Here is a 23,021-nt window from a genome sequence, read left to right on the forward strand (position 1 = left end):
ACGATAAGAACCGATTACTTGCGAAGGCAATCTGCTACAACGCTATGGACACGCATTCTTGTTTCTAGCATTTTTAAAAGTCAGTATTCACTACACTGAAGTAAATATATATATATATATATATATATATATATATATATATATATATATATATATATATATATATATATATGTAAGGGAAAGAAGTGTATACATAAGGGCTCGTTTTTCCATGGTTTGGCACAATATTAATGAGATCTAACAGACAATAATGCCAAGGAATGTATAGGGGAAGTTATTAGAACCAATGTAATGTAAATAAGAAAGTAGGTGAAAAAATAGCTTGCCGTGAGCTGCTCACGGCAAGTTATTTTTTCACCCACTTTTCTTTCTTCTTATTTACATTACATTGGTTCTAATAACTTCCCCTATACATTCCTTGGCATTATTGTCTATTAGATCTCATATATATATTTATATATTCTAATAATGATGTTACCTTACTCAGTGTTAATATATTTAGTGCACAGTACTATACTACAGCTGCATTGCTTCAAAAAACACATTTGCTCATTAGTGCCTCTGGCTGCATAAACTGCTGTAGGTTCAGCACTGTTCGGCTATACTCTGTAAAAGAAATCATCTTGCATTGATAATACTTCATCTCGGCTGGCAAGGTGGTGTGGGATCCCAAGGTGCTGCATTAACATTGCAAATGTTTAATGGAAATGCATGGTGCATTAAGCATGAACTATACTTGTGGATTGAAACGTGAAATTGTAAAGCTATGTTATGCACATATTTTCCATCGTCTACACTTTGTATAATATCGGCATAGTTTTGACAAACACATCACAGCCAGCATCACATTTAGTGTCCACATTCAAAGAGACATGACACTTATCACGAGCAAGTCATCAGAAATGGATGTCTTGTTTCAATAAGAGAGTATGTACTGTGCATGTACTGAGAGCTTTGCTCGAGACATTTGATGACAATGCAGAAGCGAGGCTGCAAAAATGAAAACAGCATTTGAGTAAAGCTTAGCTGTTCAAGTTTGCAATTCTTTGTAAGGCACAAATAGTATACACATTCAACAAGAAAAGCAGAACTGCATGTACAGAAGGCTTATTTATTTTTATACATATTTGTACATTTCTTCCACATGCATGCACCTAAGCATTTCTATACAAGTGTGTGTCCCATTCGTCCTTGATTTTGTAAACTAAGCCTGCAGAAGAAACCACCATAATGTATACATTTGCTAATGGGCAACTTTGCACAGTTGAGAAACAATGCACATTGTTTACATGTGAGTGAAAAAAAAATGTATTAAATGATATGAACCAATCATGTCTTGTTTGCAGTACAATTAAAAAAATGGGACATAAAAACACCCAATCTAACTGTACACATAAGTGGGCAATAATTTGTTAGAGATGTGTTACAATGGGGTGACAAGAGTAATATTGTACAGGGCAGAATATTGCATATCAGATTCAACAACTAGCCCCACTCACTGCTTGCAGAGAGATTAAACCTCCTGTACACCAAGCTGGATGGAAGACTTTGTCTTGCCTTAGAGAGGAACAGTTTTTCCACCAGCTAGATTGCATACCATGGTATGGAACAGATGCAGCCTTGCTGCTTACAGAATCTGGCCTTCTGGAAACAACACAACATACCCTGCCACACGTGGAATGGTATAAATACTGAAAAAAATTGTATGCAAGGCATTCCTTCTGAAGGAACGCCCAGCAACAGTGACCTTTACAGGCCCACAGGCTGGCAGCACTGTTCTCTAGTTGGAACCATCCAGAACTTACGTTATGCTACTGGCCTGCTAGCATCACATGAGTTTATTAATATGCCCCCAGAGTGACGTCACCAGAAGCAAAAGTTGGCAATAGAAAACTAGTTATGACGAAGAGCCCACATTTAGTCGGAAACTCTTGGTACAGCACAGATGCAGTACCAAAAAAAAAAACAAAAAAAGACGCTGCACTTGCTCTAAGAACTTCTATGTGGCCATATTCTGCTTTGATGTGTTTTGGACAGTGCCACGCAAAACACCTAGTACCAACACTCCCCAGCTCTAGCCAGCCTACACCCATGATGACACACACTTCATGATGACCAACACAAGTTTTCTCTACACTCGGCAATGGTCGCCACAACACAGATTCAGCAAGACTCTAATAACTCCTTGCTCAAGATTTCCCTCTTAGTTTCAGCTGGTTGTGAGTATTGACTAGAACTGGACACTACACATAAGCGAGCCAGTCGACATCTACCACAAACAAAACGATCTAGCACAAAGCAGGAATAATAATAACAGAAAAAAGAAAAGAGGTTGCTAATAGGAAAAAAAAGTGTGCGACATGCCACTGTGTTCCTCTTGATTTTGCAAAGATGTATTCAGAACAGTGCTCATTTCTGCAACATACTCTAAATTCCAAATGTACAAGCTGCCCTCCATATCACCCAGCCAACTCTCTGTGCTTGGCCAAAACCTGTGCGAAATTTCGCTTGTTCACAGTCATGCGAATGGCACCTATCGCATCGAATAATACATCAGAGCTCATGTCCTCTGGCAACTTGGTCAAAAACTGGGCCAGGTTGATGAAATCGAGTCGCAATAGCACCTCCTCATACAGCCGCAGAATGCCTGTAACCAAAAAGATCATTTAGTGACAGCAGTAGCTAAATTAAAAAAATGCTCACCAAGTGCAGACCTGAAGAGGAACTCTTCACCATCTCTCAGGAAGACATCCCACACCCTGCAAGCCACATCCAAGGGCAGGGATCGGCTGTATAGCGTGTATATCCTGCACAGAAACCATAGCTGAAGTGCCATCGAAATTTACCTGAAAAAGCTGAGCCTACCAGTCAACCAGGTACAGGTCTGAAGTAAGGTTGTGCTTCTTGAAGTGTGCATACAGCTTGGGCAGGTTCTCGCGAAAGAAGTCATCGTACAGGGTATAATAGGCAGTCATCTGCATTCAAACAAAATGTTTTGTTTTGGACGGCAAATTAGGTTAAGATTAAAGTGCACCATATTGCAAGTGCACCTCAAGTGCACCTGCAGTTGTATAAGAAAATTTTAAAAGTTCCTCATTGATGGCCGTCTTCCCATTTCTCAATATGGCAGCTTCTGCATTGAAAATCCGGAATGCCATCAATGGGGAACCCTAAAAATAATTTTTTTCCCTAAAACAAAAAAAATATAATGATAAAACTAGCTAAATAAGAACAACTTATTTACTTACTTTTGAATGAGGTATAAAGCTGATTTTCAATTGAAGCACTATGTGGTGTAAATTGAGACCTACATCAATATTTTCTTAAATATATAATTTTTTTCTGGTCTAAAAATATTTTTAACATTAAATACACTTCCCATTACGTTTGATTACTCAACATTCATACATGGCACAATATTACTAAGGAAAAAAATACAAACAGAACATTTTGGCCAAACTTCCAATGGTGTACTAAAGTGCTTATTTGGGCCAGTTGGTAGATGACCAATGAAGTGAAAAACAGCAAGAAAAAGCGGACAGTGAAAGATACAGTTAGCGCTTTGTCTCTTTCACTGTCCTATGTTTTGCACTGTGTTTTGCTTCGTTTTTCCGAAGGTGTATGTGGCAGAAAAATTACATCAATATTGCCGAGCTGTGAACACCTTACACAAATGCATTTACTTAATATGTGAAAAAAAGTTGCATTGAAGTGAGAAGTGATACTCCCAAAATAAATTTTCTGACCAACGTCGCTACACGACATTCTGCGAAATATACAAGGCTGCCATATGACCAACAAATCTTTCCTCTCAAAAATATTCTAGCAATTAGCCGTTTTTGAATGCAATAAATCCACACAATTTCTTATCCAATACATTTGACATAGTCACCAAAAAGGATGGAACATCTACTGTTGAATTACTTGTAGACGATTTCATGGCAGGAGGAGCCAGGGTAAGGACAACAAATTGCAAAAGCATCAAAAATTGCAAATAGTACAGCCTTTATAAATTACAAATCATAATAAAGAGCGATGGGTGGCATTCAGTGGACTAGCCGAAGGAGAGAAGTTTCGAGCCCTTTTCTGAGAATTCTTTAGGCCCCAACGATGTTTTAACTCTTTCGTTACCACGCCTATTCAAATCGATTTTGGCATGTTAGATTCCTTTCTCGTGCACTCAGCACTTTCTAGTAGGTGGTTCAGCCACTCAACTTTCAGAATTTTTAAAAATTTGCCGACTTGGGCAACATAGCGATTTTTTTACAGACTTTTGCACGAACAAATGTGCATGTGTAGTTGTAAAACTTCACTAAGTTGGCAAACTTGACAGAAGTGCGTGCCCTTCGTGATTATGCTACAGTAACATCGAATTTCTGTAATGAAAAGAAACTTTGCAAGCCAAATATTGAATTGATGTGTTAGCTTCGCAATTTGACTGAGTTGAGCTGTAATATTTGTCGGAAATTTATGCCTGCTAATCAATAGAGAGCTGTTGCTAGAAATCGGGGAAAATTAATTTTGCAAAAAAATATTTCCCAAGGTCCGCTGCATGTATAAAGTGTGTAGGTGGCTCTCACAGCCAGTTTCCAGCCGCTTTGGTGTTGCTTGTATCGTTATATTAGACACAGGCTCACATTTAGTGTCGCTAGTCGCTCCTATTATGCGGTCGTCACGCGCGCATGGGTGCGCACCAGCGTTGCTAAACATGTGCGCTGCTCGAAACTGTCTTGCAACTCCACCTGAATTGAGTGAGGACGAGCTCAGAGTTCGAGCATGACAGCACCTCAGCTTCAAGTTTCGTGGCAACGGTGTTTTTTTATGTCAGCCCGAGATACACGCAGTCATTCATGGGTTTATTTTTTTTTTACATCCTCAAGTTGTCTCCTCCGCCACAAGTGCGTATAGCTTCCGACCTTTGTGTGCAATAAAGCTACCCTGGTTACGTGCGTGGTACACACTTCGCTAGGGCGCGGTGTGGTGGCGCTGGATGCAGAGATTCTCCTAACGGCAATGAGGCCCTCGGAGCACATCTTGACCCTGACTACAAGGCAGTGTGAAACATTTTATAACTGCGTGCAATATCGTCCTTTTTTTTATTACGATATGCGCAAAGATACAAAGGAATATGCTTGGAGGCATATATTGGAACGCCAACCCATGCGGAGTGCAGTGGCTCATGGAAAAAAGTGACGCTACATGAAATAGCGAAGTTCATTGGACATCATTGGACAGCGTCGTTTTACAACTTTGTTGACTACAGCAGCAGCGAAGCTGACTGCTGCACCTGGTTTGCCAGCTTGAATACATTGACTTTTAATACAGCCAAGTACCAAAAGCATCAGTCTCACACGGAGGAATTTATTTTTAAGGGGAGATGCAAGTCGAACAACAACTTTTTTCCCCAAATTATACATATTTTTAGTTTTTATTTGCTTTGACAAGTATACCTTAGTTTCTATATTTTCCCGGCAAAAAATGGAAGATTGCAATTAAACTCGAAGTAGGTTAAAATCGCTTTTAAAGGCAGCTTATTGTCTAGAGTCCCCTAAAAATTGTCACCTAGTTACTTGCCACTGCATTTTGCTTAAGGAGTTCACTAAAGCCACATGCTTAAACAGCCAGTAAACAACCCCAACGTCCAAAAAATGTTTTTAGAGAACTATGCACACTTTTACTTTGTGAACATGCTGCCGCAAGAGTTTCGCAAATAGTACGTGCTATATTAAGAAAGTTGCAGGGGCTAGAAAATCGCGTTCAGCTGATTTCAAATTTTTGCGTGGCCTCGCCACCCTTCTCCTTCAGAGGGAAAGGAAGGCATGGCCCCTTCGTCGTGACTCCGCCCACTTCGGCAATGTGACAAGATGTCAGCGATTGACGTCATCGGCGAACATGATCAGTTGCAACGCACTTCCACTTGCTGCGATGCCTGGTTGTTTGCTGTTTACCCGATGCCGATGCTTCTCCGCAGTCCAGTCGCTCGATTTGCAGCAAAACTATGTTCCAAAACCTAGACATGAAGCTGGCCCTTTTTGTGGAGTTCGTTTTTTTTTTTTTTTTTTTTTTTTTAGTGAACAGTCTGTCACGCCATTTGGAAGCAGCTACACAAAACACCAATAATGCGCTTAATAGTGGGTGTGCTGATCAACAGGTGACACAACAATCTGCTCACTCCCAAAAACTGGGTCAGTGAAGTGTCCCGATTTCGTATGTTTGAATAGCTTTATCGTAGCTGTGGGCGGGAAAAGGAACTGTCGTTGACTTTACTACTGCTTGTTGAGACCTGGTTTAGACCAATCGATGAGCTGCGTCACGTCGCCGATCGCCGAGTTGTCACTGCGCGTGCAAGGAGCATTGGTCAGGCGTAGAAAAGGAGCGCGGGAATTGTTTTTTGAAATGGAGGCTCTGTGAAGCGCGCAGCTTTGTAATAGTCGGAGTCACTGCGGTCTACTCTACGGGAGTGAAAGAAAAAAGTCGGAGCCTGTTGACTGGCCATTTAAAATAACATAACTAGGATTGCCAAGCTCTCATGATGAAAGAAATCATCATGAAAACATAACTTTTATGCTTAGATGAGGTTTGATTGTACCTTTAAAATGTGTTTTTTCCAGATCCACTTTTTGGCAACTTTAGTTTAGACACGTTTTTGGTATTTCTGACAGCCCGATTGTGATGAAATTTTGCCCTAATATTTCTTGACATGTGAAAGGGGGCAAGTCTTTTCTTTGAAACTTGATCTCACCTGTATAATTATGGTGAACAAGAAGTGAACAATTAGTATGCTATGAGGATTCAAAGCATTCTCACATTACAATTTTTCCTGCCCATTAAATTGTCGTATACGCACTTTCTTGATAGTTATTTGCATTTCACAGTTAATGTTGAGCAATATGAGTCATTAATGACTTAGGAACATGAATGTTTAGTGGCATAAAAAGTGTGTAACTATACGTTACACATTGTCATGGTACAAAACTAAAAATTTGCAACTTACTATAAAACTAACTATATATTTGAAGTCAGCATAAAAGCCTATATAAATAGGAAAAGTTTTATTGTCATAGGCTAAAGAAATCAACTTTTTTTTTCTCCTCAAATCGCATCTCTCCTAAGTAAGTGGACATATGGCAACAGAAATGTGCCACCCATGTCGTACCATCTTTTCTGGCCATTTTTTTTTTACTTTTGCTTTGTTTCAGATAAGTGGAAATGTTTGCTTGATATTTCTTTAGACTGCAAAGCCTTTGGACTAACGAGGTGTTATTACATCCAGTAGACTCATTAAAAAGAACCTGAAGGGACCAGTAAAATGTGTTCCGTTTAACAGGAGTTCCGTTTACTGAGAGATGAACAGAGATGCACAATGCAAGAACAAAATCAATTTTGTCAGAAGCATTTGTTCCATTTAAGCAGCAGTTGAGTTAAACAGATTTCTGTTTACTGAGAGTATGCTGAATTTGACAATCTGAATCATATGGTATGGCGAAACCTGCTGCTTAGGCTTAAGTCCACTAGGTGGCCCACTGTCTAAAAAGATTTCTTGAAAAGCAGGAATGAGGTTGTGTTTATATGGCAAGTAATAAAGTACAGCCCCTTCGTAAACTATTTGGGCTACAGTGACATCGTTGGAAAATACGTTCGCACTTGCTGCAGCCGACTGTTGCGAGAGTTAAAGTTGGTGGCTTCATGGAGCCAAGTAAACAAAACTTGACGCTGGTCACAAAAAGATGCATGCAACATCTCCCCTGTTTAGTGGGATTTAACAATACGGTCTGGGCTTCTTTTACCTGCACAGACACTGAACAGTATGTGAGCCTCCAGCATTTCGCCACCATCTACCGTATAAACCGGAATATAAGTCGAAATAATAAGCTAAAGTCGCCCCTGATCTTATATAGCGGTGTCTAGCCGAAAGTGCGACGCTCTCTGGTAACATGCGGTTTGCATGTGCTTGTGAAGTCGGACGCGGCTATATCCACATCCAAATCCAATCGGAGTCATTTTTTTTTTTTCTCTCCGTCTGTTTTTTTTGTGTTCGTGATTTGCTTCTGATCTGTTGCGAGTTTTCGCTCCATTTGACATTGCACTGCATTTTTAGTGGCCTTTTTTTTTTTGTTCACTGAATATGTCTTGTGGTGCGAGGAGGCAGTACTCAGCTGCGTTTAAACTAGATGTTGAGTTCGCAGAAGTGAACGGGAATATGGCTGCTCAGTGCCACTTTGGTGTATCGGAAAAAAGTGTGCGCTATTGGAGGGCGCAGAAAGGGAAGCTGCAGACATGCAATCCTCGAAAAATGTCGTTTCGTGGACGAAGTGCCGTTCATCTACAGCTGGAGGATAAGCTAGCGGACTTTGTGCGGGAAGTTCGTGCGCGCTCGCTGCCAGTGACCGCGGATACCATTCGCAAGAAAGCCGTGGAACTCACTCGAGAAGCTGGGCTCACGAGAGAAGTGTTTCATGCAGCGAACTCTTAGGTGCGTCGATTTATGCGACGCAAAAGATTTTCTCTCCGGCAGTGCACATCCATCTGTCAAAAGTTGCCGGAGGAGTTCGAGGACAAGCTCATAAACTTTCAGCGCTTCGTGAACCGGCTTCGGGAGCAGAACGACTACATGATGGGGCAGATTGGCAACGCCGATGAGACCCCTGTGTGGTTTGACATGCCTTTGTCGACCACGATCACGCAGTGCGGCGCCAAGGATGTAAAGCTGTTGTCCACTGGCAACGAGCACTCGCGCTTCACCGTCATGCTGGCATGCACGGCAGATGGTAGAAACCTTCCGCCCTTCATCATTTTCAAACGCAAGACAATGCCGAAGGAAGTGTTCCCGCCCGGTGTTGTTCGCGTCAACGAAAAGGGACACATGGACGAGGCCATGATGCTCAAATGGATAAGAGTGGTGTGGAACCGTCGGCCAGATGCACTGCTGCGTCTTCGCAGCATGCTGGTGTTGGATGCGTTTCGTGGCCACTTAACCGACGCAGTAAAACGCGCACTCGGCGACGGGAAAACGGACTTCGCCGTGATACCAGGTGGTAAAGTCCACCCTCCAGCCGCTCGACGTTGTGCTAAACAAGCCGTTCAAGGACCAAGTGCGGTTGGAATACCAAGAGTGGATGTCCGGCGACCACCCCAAGACACCGACGAGCCGCCTACAGAGGCCTCCGCTTGCGACTGCTTGTGGCTGGGTGCTTTCCGCCTGGCGCTTCTTGCCGGATTCCATGGTGGAAAATGCTTTCAAGAAATGTTGCATGAGCAACTCGCTGGATGGCACTGAAGACAACGCACTGTGGGAGGCGGCCAGCGACAAACTCTCGTCTTCAGAAGACAGTGGTGCTTCGTCGGACGAATAGGAGCAGTTGCGATGGTAGTTGAGGGGAGCTCCGACGATCGGGGTGCAGTGCGCCCAATTCGCAAATAAATGTGGTCCGGCAGTTTTGGGTTGTTTTCCTTTTTTTCTTTTTCGGTAACCTGAACTTGGGGGGTCGACTTATATTCCCACTCAAGCTATAGTCGCGTATATACGGTAAACGCTACTGTTGAGGCCGCAATCGAACACGAGTGTTCCAGGCCAACTCGCTCAGCGCCGTGACCACCCTCAGAGTGCCACTAAAAAATCGTGAACAGCAGCGAGCATGGGACACGTACGACGGCTCAAACACACTTGGCACGCTATTAAAATGACCATGTGCACAATGACAACCAGAAAAACAAATGCCCAGAAAATAAAAACCCACCGGCGTATTAATGATGAAGATGATAAGGCTGACTGAAAAAGAAAAGGATTGTTGTTTTGCTAGCCAAGGAAGATCGGATATGGCCTCCGAAACTGGAAGATTGGGTGCACTTCCAATCTTTGAGGCTACACAACTAGCCACTGCAAGTCCCACTCGACCAATTTAACAAGAAATCCATCATTGCAGCTTTCAAAATCAAGCGGCATAGCTCAAAAATGATTTAGTCCAGGAAACCCAACTTTGGAACATAAATTCGTTCGAAAAAAATCGGTCGCGAAAATACATCAGTGCAATAGAAACCTTGACGGTGCATTGATTGATTGATATGTGGGGTTTAACGTCCCAAAACTACCATATGATTATGAGAGACGCCGTAGTGGAGGGCTCCGGAAATTTTGACCACCTGGGGTTCTTTAACGTGCACCCAAATCTGAGCACACGAGCCTACAACATTTCCGCCTCCATAGTAAATGCAGCCGCCGCAGCCGGGACTCGAACCCGCAACCTGCGGGTCAGCAGCCAAGTACTTTAGCCACTAGACCACCGCAGCAGGGCGACGGTGCATTTGTGAAATCGGAAATATCCAACAAGCCCGTATTTTTACAGTCCAAAAAATCTGTTGGTGAATGTACCGTATATACTCGTGTAAGGGCCGCCCTCGTGTAAGGGCCGCACCCCAACTTTGAAAGCGGATATTTCGAAAAAAAAAAAAACAAAAGTTCAAAATGTCCCGCCAGAAAAGTGTAGTTAGTTCATTTACAGCCAGATGGCGCTGCACGCTTTTCCGCTTTTATTCTACTTCCGCCGACGCGCCGACCACGCTGTTGACAGCGCGCCGCCATATTTGCCTTGTGCGGCCTCTTTGTTGGCATCGTTCCTAGCATCGTGTCGATACGTTGGCAGCGCGACTTCAGATCGGTGTCGTCGGTGTCACTTTGTTGGTTGTAGTGAACCCTGCAGAAGCCAGCGCACGTGACGGACGATGGGCCGGCATCTGAGATCATTCACTGCAGCATTTAAGCTGCAAGTGATTGACTATGCCGAGGAGCACGGGAAGCGGGAAGCTGGACGAAAGTACGACGTCGATGAGAAGCGCGTGCGTTACTGGATGAATCAGAAAGATGCCCTCGCCGCTACTAACAGGAGCCGAAAGGCGTTTCGCGGGAAAAAGTGCAAGTACCCGCAACTCGAAAGCGAGCTCGTCAACTACGTCGTCGACACACGAAGGGACGGCTACGCCGTATCGACTGACATGATACGCGTCAAAGCCCTCAGCATCGCTCGCCACATGGAAATACCCCCGGCACAATTCAAGGCAAGTCGGGGCTGGGCTACGCGGTTTATGAACCGTAACCAGCTTTCTATTCGGCGCCGAACGACGATTTGCCAAAAACTGCCGCGCGAGTACGAAGACCACGTCATTAAGTTTCATCGCTTCGTGAATGCTCTCAGGAGGGAGCATGAATACGACCTGTCCCAAATTGGGAATGCGGACCAGACACCTGTGTGGTTCGATGCACCGGAAAGCACCACAGTGGATTTAAAAGGTGCGAAAAGTGTGTCTGTGCGCACGACTGGTGCAGAACGCCAAAGGTGCACTGTGATGTTGTGCATCACGGCAGACGGCAGGAGGCTTCCGCCGTACGTCGTATTTAAAAGGAAGACTCTCCCAAAAGAGAAGTTCCCTCAGGGAATCGTCGTACGTGCGCAAGAGAAGGGCTGGATGTCCGAGGAACTGGTCGTTGACTGGATTAAGACCGTCTGGGCAAACAGACCTGGAGGGCTGTTACAACGGAAAGCCCTCCTTGTTTTGGACAGCTTTAGGGGCCACTTGGCCGACCGCGTCAAGAACCGAGTTGCCGCAACTCGTACGGACTTGGCCGTCATTCCCGGTGGCCTGACGAGTGTGCTGCAGCCGCTCGACGTATGCGTCAACAGACCATTCAAAGTGGAATTTCGCCGATGTTACTCTGAATGGATGGCTGGAGGCGTCCACGAGAAGACCCCTACAGGACGGCTGAAGCGGGCGTCGCTCCAACAGGTGTGTGAATGGATTTTGAATGCGTGGCGTGCCATGTCAGTAGAAGTAGTTGCTAAAAGCTTCAAGGTAACGGGAATTTCGAACTCCATGAACGGCACCGAAGATGACCGTCTCTGGGAAGACGCGGACGCCGAGGCGAGCTCCTCCGAGAACGAGGACAGCGAAATGGAATCCGAATAAAAACATTTCTGGCATGTCATTTGTGACTCTTGCACTCTGCTACTGTTGCATAAACAGTACAGACCTTTGGCCTGTACTGCCTGTACTAAATCGGCCTGATTCGTGTAAGGGCCGCACCTAGCAAAATTTTCGAAAAAAAAGTGCGGCCCTTACACGAGTATATACGGTAATGGCAAGATGCAGCGAAAGCGAGACACTCGAAATAATGAAGCCTTTCTGATCTATGAAGCATAAAATGACAGAGTCAGTGTGCTGCCCATTAACCTATTGGAATAATGAATGATTATGCAACTTAAACCTGCCCTAGAACATGTGAAATACTGGAAGCCTTGTGGATTGCTAGACATGACCCAGATAACAGTGTCAGTGATACGGCTGTGTATCTTTCCAGGAAAGAGCCTGGTTTTCTTTCTAGATAGCACGTGAAATACTGGAAGCCTTATGGATTACTATACATGAACCAGATAGGTGTGTATCTTTCCAAGAAAGAAGTTCGTTTTCTTTGTAGACATGAGTATTGGAGGAGGGCGGTGCACTTTTGTCACGTGGAGGTGGCTGTAATTGCACATGCGCATTCTTGTAGAAGGCAGTTTATGCGACTCAATCAATCAGTTGTTAGCCTGTGTTCGTCCTGTCTGCCTCTACTTTGGTGTCTCGTCCCTAGCACAATTTGTTTCATTATGTCTTGCCAACTAGCCCGGAGAACACAAAATATGAATATCTTTTGAGTTCAGTGTTTTTCAGAATGTTTATAAGCAGTTTTCCATGTGTCTATTCCATTTCTCAAAATCCTTTCTCACTTCCGCCAAACCAGCTGTATATTCTTGCAATATGAGGAATAAATATGGTTGTAAATGTGCACTTTGTCCTATTTTGTTCTTTTCCTTCAACTTCCTATGGACCGAAAAAAGATGTTCTAGTATAAATAAAATACCGCAGTTTCACTGTGAAGGCAAAGCTATGAATGCAACAATGACAAAATAGAATGGTATTTGAAGCAAGGCTAGCAGCTAACTTATCACGTGACCTGGCCTAATTGAACACTTGGATAAGGGAACACATTAGTTTTGTTTCTGAAAGCCATAACGTTCCCTTTGATGCAGGGCGAGTGTAGATTTGCCATAGTTAGGGAAAATGTGGCAGCATTCATAGTTTGGTGCAACTAACGCTGCAGTAGCATCACTGCCCAATCGAAACTTACCTGAGGCTGGTCTACACGAAAAAATGCCAGCTGACAGGGTCTGTTGAGCAGGTTAGCAAAGCAGATGAAGGCATCGGCCACCTCCAGGTTGAGCAGCAGCATGGCAGCCAGGAAGGACATGCCTTGTACCTGCAGTGCAGAAAGCAGCATTATTAATCGAAAAATTCTAAGCTACAAGCACCCATGCACAGCCCCCCCCCCCCCTCCCCCAAAAAAGCCCCTCTGCAGAAAGCTATGGACGAAAACAACTCTACAGATTCCAAAAGAAACATTTGTATATGCACTCATACGTATGGTGGCAACATGGTAGCCTTATATAGATAGCTTGCACGGACATCACCGAATGCATTATGTTGGAGCACCAGCATGTGGGGACATGACGTTTCTGATGCCACATGAATGTTGTCAAAACATCACATGCAGGTTATTTCATTACTCGCACATGTTCCTTCCGCATCCTTTTCACATAGATGCAACTTGTTACTCATCCAAGACGCCATTGTCCCAGCTCCTTCCTGAGGCGGTGCCCATGTCATGTGCAGGCCATCTGTAGCCATCACTCTACATTGGCATTTCACCAATGCAGCTTCTTTTCATGATGACCTTGTGAAACATTTTTGAATGCGAAGCATCTTGCATACTGCAGGCACTTTGAGCATTCCTTTCTTTCTTTCTCTGCCCTGCCCGCCCGCCTGCTTGCCCGTTCGTTGGTCCGTCCGTCTGTCTGTCTACATTGAGGTGCTCTTGTGATCGCCTACTTAACTTGGGGTAGACCAAAATTAGTACGGGAGGGTAATAGCGTTTCATGATATGTCCGGCTAGTCATGACATGAATAACGTGAAAATCCCATCATGTACATTGTCAAACCCTTTCCTGCAGACATGTGTCACACACACTCATATACCAGAAGCTATGATATGTGGGTGCGTGCCAGAGGTGATTGACAGTTTATTCTACCTAGAATGGCAACGAAAGAGTGGAAATTTCCATGTGCGAGTAACAATTAGGGTTCCAGCAGAAAGCAAACCCAAGCATTCTGCGTGGCGATCAAGCATTCTACCAAGGAGCCACACCATGTCTCAAAACTAGGGACGTGTGAATATATTAGAAATTTTGAATAGTTTTTAATAGTGTTTGCCATCCAATTTGCACTAGAATTTGCACTACTCAAACTTCCTAAAGAACTCTGCCACAATTTTGTCTGCAGCGTTTGTGGAAAGCAACGCCACTTTAACTGGTCGAGCGCTGAACACGTGTGCACTTTCGAAGTTCTGTCAGTTACGTTGTCATCACACACGACCGTGTCAAGAGCGACCGTGGTTCCGTCCACAGTGATTGTAGCAAACGATAACGGTAATTCTGACAGTGCGCATCCTTCCAAAACTTCGAGCACGATGCCCTCAGCATACCTTCCACGATTTCGGACCATAGTTCATATGAACCCGCCGCGATGAGAAAAGAAGAGCTTGGAACGTACGAATTTTGGCCCAATGGACGTTTAGATGAACACCTCCTAAATTAGTTTACAATAAAATGCGGTGGTTTTGCTAAAAACCTGGATTGGATTGGGCTACATTTTTGTCAATGCAGCCAGATCACGCACAAAAATTTCAATTTCCGGGAGATTTTCCCGAAAACTATACAAAGAAAAGAACTGGTAGAAATCCGGGAGACTCGGTAGGTAAGCCAATCTACCACATAACGAAGGCTGCAAGGTCGGTTGGGAGTGCTCAGAAAATTCAGAATTTTCAAGGTTGAGAAAAAATTCCAGGAATTTCAAGGGCCTTAAAGATGCATTTTTCAAGTTCAAGGGTTTTCAAGGATCTGTATGCACCCTCATTAGACAATGATGCAAAGCACAAAGGCTGTGGCGAGAGAGCAGGCGACTTGTCTGGCTTTAAGGGAACGCGAAAGAGAAAAACAATTTTTCTCATACCACTAAATTACTCTCCCAGAATTTCAAGTTCACCATACTTGCCGTGCAAAATGTGCATGCAAAAAAAAAAAGTGAGGCTGGCAACACCACCTCGACGTTCCCGCAATGAACCTTTCTTTTTTTTCAGTGTGCTTCACCGCTTAACACCTTGGCATTGCGGCAAAGCTGACTTTTTGAATGCGCCACGGTCAATAACAGACTTCTGAAAGCATCGATTTTGAGCCTGCGATGGCTGTGACGATTCCTTCAACTAAATGCTGCTTCAAAACTGCACTTTATGCAAAGAGTTTGAAAAACCAGACTTCGAAGAATTTCAGAGTCTAAAATTTTAGACATTTTTGCACAGAGTGGAGGTGGGCCTCAGTCTTTTGGAGCAGCTCAGGAAGCAGAAATAATGCAGTATTAGAGCAGTAAATGGGAGTTTTGGAGTAGCGTCAGTGCACCAAAAGGTGTGTTTCCGAGCAACAGAAGTTAGTTTTGGAGCAAATTTCTGGGTTCCGACAACAGTGTTAATTATTATTTTTTTTTTCTGGGACGCATGAGGTTCTAGTGGTCTTTAGTAAATATTTAATGCTGTTGAAGCAACTACCTTAGCTAAAATTTACACACACTTACAGGCACACTCGCACAGTTGAAAACACTTATAACAATACCAGTTTTAATAATATATTGGTTGAAACTAGAGGCCAGATTTATAGGCACTGAAAAAGCAGGTTTTAAGCGCCAAAAATATGCAGAAAAATGCTGTTTTAGGCCCCCAAAATCGAAAATATAGACACATTATTCTTTGACAAAATTGAAATTTTTGAAAGAATGCGTGTAGGATCTGTGTTTACGACATGAAAACAAGCAGAAATATTTTAGTTCACGATAGTACAAAAGCGCCAATGGTTTCACACAGTCATGCCATTTTTTTCCTTGCGGGGTTTTCCGATTTGATTGATTGATTGATTGATATGTGGGGTTTAACGTCCCAAAACCACTATATGATTATGAGAGACGCCGTAGTGGAGGGCTCCGGAAATTTAGACCACCTGGGGTTCTTTAACGTGCACCAAAATCTGAGCACACGGGCCCACAACATTTCCGCCTCCATCTGAAATGCAGCCGCCGCAGCCGGGATTCGAACCCGCGCCCTTGCGGGGTTTTCCGAATGTGGTCTTTTTCTAATCTCGCGTAGCGAGTTAAGGGCCCACCATCGAATAAACATGCTCCTGGCTTTCTTTTCTGCATGGCTGAGAAGGGCAACACAGGATCAAATAGCCAGAGCACTAATAGGCCAGAAATGTCTTTTTGCCTCTTATTACCTTTGTCTAACCACACAGGGTCAATTTCTCTTCTGTCTGTGAACTTCTCAAAGGGCCCTTCACCAGGTTTGCGAATTTCAAGCAGGCAAGGTGAACGCATGCACTGGGTGCTCACGATCTCATCTGTGAAAATTTTGCAATGCTGCGCTCCCTGAAAAGAGGGGAAGTGTCAGGCTAAACACCGCTTGTTCCTCTCACGGGCACGGGCCCAACATGGTGCAAGTGACGTATACAACAAGGAATGGTCCTGCATATCCGAGTAGTATGTGGCACTGCGAGAATCGTTCGAGGCGATGTTTGTAATTCGTGCAATTTGTTGCCTGCATAAAAGTATGAAAAATGACAGATTGTTAAAACATACATACGGAATCCATGCACGTAATTTTTTTAACTTCGTATCAAGTGAGATGCGAGACTAATCTGCTACCATTTCGTTTGCGTTGGTGTTTTCGCTGTTCTCGCATAGTGCCGGTGACAGCATTCACCAAGCTTGGTGTGTTTTTAGTGCATCATCCCTTGGAGCAATTCCAGCAGTGCGACGGTGTGCATCCTGGTAAGAATACATGACCCATGCCAGCCTTTCCAAATGTGCACATAGAAGGATTCATTTTACAGAAACGGGTAGTACAATACAGAGGACGTCGAAACGACACAACGCTTGCGTGCACGACCTGGCATGGGCATGTGAGGCGAATGTAGCCTTGTGTGCGCATGTCCTGCTGATGTTATTCTGCGAAGAGATTTGGCTTGCAAAGTCTACACCAGGTGATCAAGTGGCAAAGGTTTCAAGCTCACTTCCACGTATCATGCTTTCGTGGCTTGTAATGAATCAAAAAAATTCTAATGGTAAAAAACTTTTCATTGGGCTCGCAACAACTTTCTGTATCTAAGTAAAATTTCTCATGCGACATGGTGAATCGCTGTTTACAAAGTAAACAACAAACTAAACAGAAATCATGTGGATATATCTTTTTTTTTAATCTACATTCTACTTTCCCCTTATGACACTCCACAGTTTCCGTTCGTTCTTTATTGTCCAGTGGCTGCACAAAAGCACCACCTTTTCCCTCTGCATGTGAGCAGATGACTCGAAGCGGATGAACCCATGTGAAGAGGATAATCTGTCTTCCTATTGGCTAAGAGGCCTAGTTGCCTTGACAGTGCTGAGAGGAACAGGAGATCTAGTATGGGTAGCACCACATAAGAGTTTTCAAAGCTCAATTTTGCCGGCTAACACAAATACTGGTACCCAACTGTACTCAAAAGCAAAATTTGAGGTTAAATAGCGTTTATATAGACACACATTTATAGGCCCTTAAAAAATTTAGGCACCAACCTCAAAAATAGACATTTATAGGCACTATAAAAACATTATAAAAGCTCTTTTTAACCTCCAATTCAGGCTCATAGATAAAAATGGCACAATAGAAATGCAAGAAACAAAATAGAAATTTGACTATAATTCGGTCTAGTTTAACCATCCACTTTTGTATATTTTCTATGGTGAAATAACCCGCTTGGAGCAATGCCTGCAAGCCCCATTATCGGTTACAACAATGAATTCTGGCTAAAGGGTGTCTGTTCCATAAGGTAATGGTACGCAACACCCTTGAGATTAAAAAAAAAAAGACCAGAGAAATACAAACTACTGAACCCCACCCCCCCAAGAACCTCAATGTCCCCTAACACCCAGTGCGAGAGGGAAGAAGGCTTTGTTAATACATTTGTGGACACACAATTTGAATAAAAACTTGAGACTCGTTAATAGTTTCACTGTCCAGAACTTCAGATGTTGTCATACATTGGCTCTATATGGCTTATAACTAGAGACCGGATAATAGGCAAATGCCCATTTTGTTCCTTGCGTTCCTATTACGCCATTTTGATATATGAGCATGAATTAGAGGTTATGAAGGGCTTTTATGGTGTTTTTGTAGTGCCTATAAATGCCTACTATGGGTGTTCGTGCCTAAATGCCTATAAGTGCCCATTTTCCGAATCAGCGCCTATATGAGCGCTATTCAAGGCCAAATTTTGTTTTAGAGCGTAATGTGAAACCGTTATTCAGGTAAAAAGGCAACATTGATATTTCCAAACACATTAAGGTTCAACGAAGACAAAGCTGACATGCTGCGAGCGATTGGAGGAGGAGCATGAGGAGTGAAAAAGACTATTCCTGCAGCCCGAAGTGGAAGCACGCCTCAGCGTCTGCAGGAGTAGGAGGAGGGAGAATTGAAGATGGGGTAAGAAAATAAAAGCGACGTCTATGGCCGAGGACGTGGTGACCGCCTTCTACAGACAGCTATCCAGTGCCCTGAAGAAACTTAAGAACCACCCTGAAAACCTGGGTGTTGCATTGGGAAAGAAAGAGCAGGTTTTTCTGGGCAGTGGCGGGTAGCTGGAGAACAAATGAAGAACCATGGAGGGCCAACTCATGGAATTCTCTTGTTGATTCAGTGGTGGCAAAGGTCGCCAAATCGCTGTACTTTATACAGCAAAGCCCAAGACAAGTGCCAGCATGTTTACAATCAACAGTGTATGAATATGAGGGATGCCATAGTTGAGGTATCCGCAAATTTTGACCATCTGGTATTCTTTAAAGTGCACTGACATCGTACAGTACACGGGCATCAACTTTTTCGCCTCCATCTAGATGCAACTTCCGCGACCACAATCAAACCCCCTGCATTTGGGTCAGCAGCGGGGCACCCTATAGCGACTGGTCCACCGAGGCGGATGCGAAACGAGGGCCGGTTAGTGAATAGCATCTCAAGCCTATTCAAAACAAAAATAAAATAATAAGCTGAGAATGTGTTTGCATGTTTTATTATTTTTCTCAGCTTTCATTAATTATAGTGATTTTGAAAGGGCAGTGCTAAGACGGAGGGAAAGGAAAGACACAGAGACAAAAAGCTCTGTCTTTTCCTTTTGTCTTTGAGCTTCTCTTTCAAAATGATATGCAGTAGCGAGCCCAAACCAAAGTACTCGTACTCCTCATTCATGCTACACAACAGAACACACAAGTTGCGCATGCCAAGTAGTGTAATGTCAGGTGCAACCCTCTTAATGAGGTACCGTTTAAAATGCAGGATATAATCAGGAGGCGGGACATTTTTCGTCTGTTTTCGGTGTTTTCATCTGTTTTAGGCGTACCAATGTGCGACGTCAGCCCACCAATGTCAACGTAAAGGAGCCACGTAAAAACAGAACCATTCCTTACTGTACGTCACTCTCTAGATCTTGGGGCGCACGCGTGCGAGAAGGGAAGGTGGCATTCATTAAAAATTGAGCATTTTTTCACGATGTGTAATTTTGCAAATCTTAACAGGAATTATCCGGAGCGCCCAGTGCACCATTACGCTTGTTAGCTCGAAATTCCCAAACCCAGTGAGGGGCTCTTTAGGGTGTTCACCGATAGGGGAGAAATTGGTCCTGCGCGATAAGACCTAGCATACCTCTTTTTTTGGGTATCAGTGGTCTGGTTATTTGCTCTTGCGCTGCCCTTCCCAGCCACAACAAAACTAGAGAGATCCAGGCGAGTGTTAACAAAATGGTGGACACTTGACGCACAATGCCAGACGATAAAATAAAAGACCACATACTGCGAATCATGCGGGAAATGCATGCCAATGTTCAGTCGTTAGTCCCTTCCTGCTATTTTAAACAGTATCATTTTTTTGCTTCTTGCCGTAGATACAATTCACACACGTCGCTGTTGTGGGATATTTAAAATTTTGTAGAAATTTATTGTGCCTATAATTATAATTTTGAGGGCCTAAAACGGTATTTTACCTGCCTGTCTTTGGCACCTAAAACAAATTTTTTTAATACCTAGAAATCCGGCCTCTACTTATGACGGTGCCATGAGAATGTCTGAATTTTCAAGCATGTCCCTGCAAGAGCTTGTGACAAAACGCATCCAAGGCAGAGATGAAACGAGCCGGCCACCTGAGATGCGCAGAAGGCGCATGCGGCAACATCACCCTGCATGCGAGGCATGCTTTTGATGGCCCCCCAAGCCGAGACAAAAGAGCTCGCCTGTCTATCGCCTGGCGAAGAAGTGAGGAGGGAGGGGAGCAGGTTGCATTATTAGACAACTTGAACATAAGGGCATGGTCGCTGGTGCCAATGTGCAAGCTATCTCTGTAGACATCAGAAAACAACCCACTTACTTCGCATTTAGATTGCAGAGAACAAAAACCGCTTTAATCCATGCCTGGAACTGCCGTATTCCCACCATACACCCCCAATGTTATTGAAGAGTTACCCGAGATAAGATCCAAAAAAGTTAGTTGATAGCCTTACTTCTTAGACAGCATTCATTGCTTCACCCTCCAAACAAGACTGCTTGTTTCGAGTCGTCATCAATGTCAGAAATCAGGTGACGATGTTGACAATGTAAGAGCTTGCTTGAGTATGCCACATCACAGGTGACGACACTTGAAGGCACCAAAGACCACGTGGGAGCAGTTTCGGCGCTATAGTGAATTTTGGAGCAGTATGGCACAGCAGAAGTGGTTTAGTGCAGCACTTCTACCCCTATATGCATTGAACTTGTGGTGCTATAGTGGTGCCGCAAGAACGTCAGATTATTCTAGCATGTCCAAAAAAAAAAAAAAAGTGAAAAATTGGCAGCCGACTGTAAACACCAGAAGTGCTTGCATAATATGTAACAAGCATGTGATCATCGGGTTACTGCTTCAAACCATGGTTTCCTTGCTCCAAAAACACAACTGTCTATTCTAACCTGCTTTCATCCTGCTCAAAAAGGAAAACAAACACACAAAAGCCACTAACATAACAATGAACCTCATAGCTTCAGGGATATGTAAAATGAATCACTAAAGCAGTTTATGAAATACATATAGAAATGAGTTAAAAATATCTTGGTTACTACCTTATACAGACCTGGAAAAAAAGCTCCCGTGCAGAGCTTGACATGTGGGGTTTAACGTCCTAAAACCACCACAGATTATGAGAGACGCCGTAATGGAGGGCTCTGGAAATTTCGACCACCTGGGGTTTTTCACACGCACCCAAATCTGAGCACACGGGCCTACAGCATTTTCGCTTCCATCGAAACTGCAGTCGCCTCAGCCGGGATTCGATCCCGTAACCTGCGGGTCAGCAGCAGAGTACCTTATCCGCTAGAGCACCAAGGCAGGGCCCCGTGCAGAGTTTACTTATCGACTCACAATAAGTATGTCTTAATATATCATCTTAGTAAGAATGAACATTCTTCCATTATTAATGAATAGGTGCTGATATTCCAAGATGCCAGACTGGGCTAGTTGGTACATTGTCAAAATAGATGACAAACCAGCAGGAAACACCAGATGCCATGATAAGAAAACAGTGGGACAGGGAGGCACTTACAACTGAGCAAAACGCATACTTGAATGTTTTCCTTATAACCTCCGACAACCATCTTGCGCATGCATGAGCAACCATGCATCACATTATAAGAAATCTTATTTAGCCATTATGGTGTTTAGAAAGCTTATCTCTTAACCAGACGATGCAACCACATGTTGCTGAAAGAGTTGTGTCCTTGTTTCTTCATATAAAAAGCTAAATTCCTTTTAGGTCTCAGTTCTTCTGCCGCTTGCATTCCTAGGGTTATCGATTACAGGAGAGAGCACCCACACTGCCTGCAATGGCTCGGTGGATGAGCACCGTCATTCATGAGAAGGGAGGCCTTACGTTTGAAAGCATAAGAGTGTGAAAACAAGCGTGAATTATAGAAGTGTGGTGTTGAACACTCACATAGCCAATGTCTGGCCGGTAGACCACATAAGCACCGAGGATAACGTGCAGGACATCAAAGTAAGGGCCTGACTCCTGAAAGATGCCCAGTTGTGGAAATGTGCGTGACACATCCAGTCGGATAAGGTGTGCCGACTGCTCGCGTGTGTGCAAAGCTGAAGGCTCCTCGGGAACGGCCTCACTGCGCCAGATTTTTCGTGAGCGTGAGGCACATATTTCATACAACTCAGATGTGATGTTTAAGTCGTTGCCAATAGCCAGCTTCCAGACACGGCCTCGCACACTTGGTGGAAGGCCCTGCCACCAAAGGTCTCGTGTGCGCCGCTGGCTACGTGCCACTTCCCAACAAGGTAGCAGCTCCGACACCCAAATACGTGTGGCCTGCGCCAGTTGTTCCTCTTGCTTCCACTGCTGCTCCATCTGCTTCTTGCGGGCACGAGCATCTTTTAACTCTGCACATGGGGGAACAAAAGCGGTAAAATGCAGGACCAGATAACAGTAAACACTTGACTTTGGTATAACACGGGCATCAATATCGGCACCACTCCAACATTGTCGCAGTGAAATTAGGATTGTGGGAAAAGTGATTTTGGTCTAATAATCTTGAACAGTATATATCACAACCTGCATAATATTTAAAAAAACTGAAACATAGCCTGTGCAAATGCCAGTTTTGTTTGTTTTTTTTTTTGTTCAAAGGAAGTAGAAACAACTTTTAATAGTGCCAGGACTTTACCTTTAGTAGAATGCAAGAGATAACCTGCAAAATACGTAATATTAACTATACTTGGAGCATATAAGCCTATATAACAAGCTTTTACACTTGGCAAAAATCAATGTGAGGGTCATATC

The 23,021-nt window shown here is 43.7% G+C and overlaps 1 protein-coding gene across 1 annotated transcript in view; it reads right to left on the bottom strand.

Annotated features, from left to right (window-relative positions):
• Positions 1 to 1,984: 1,984 nt before the first annotated feature.
• Positions 1,985 to 23,021, bottom strand: part of LOC119175814 (TBC1 domain family member 12) — a 41,601-nt gene continuing 20,564 nt past the window's right edge. The window contains exons 3-7 of the mRNA XM_075876312.1: positions 22,170 to 22,621; positions 13,160 to 13,288; positions 2,866 to 2,975; positions 2,704 to 2,807; positions 1,985 to 2,647 (exon numbers count right to left, since the gene is read on the bottom strand). Coding sequence (XP_075732427.1) covers positions 2,460 to 2,647; positions 2,704 to 2,807; positions 2,866 to 2,975; positions 13,160 to 13,288; positions 22,170 to 22,621 — 983 coding nt within the window. The 3' untranslated portion in view covers positions 1,985 to 2,459. The remainder of the gene's footprint in view (positions 2,648 to 2,703; positions 2,808 to 2,865; positions 2,976 to 13,159; positions 13,289 to 22,169; positions 22,622 to 23,021) is intronic.

Source organism: Rhipicephalus microplus, chromosome X (assembly GCF_043290135.1).
Source record: "Rhipicephalus microplus isolate Deutch F79 chromosome X, USDA_Rmic, whole genome shotgun sequence".
In the NCBI taxonomy this organism is placed as follows: domain Eukaryota; kingdom Metazoa; phylum Arthropoda; class Arachnida; order Ixodida; family Ixodidae; genus Rhipicephalus; species Rhipicephalus microplus.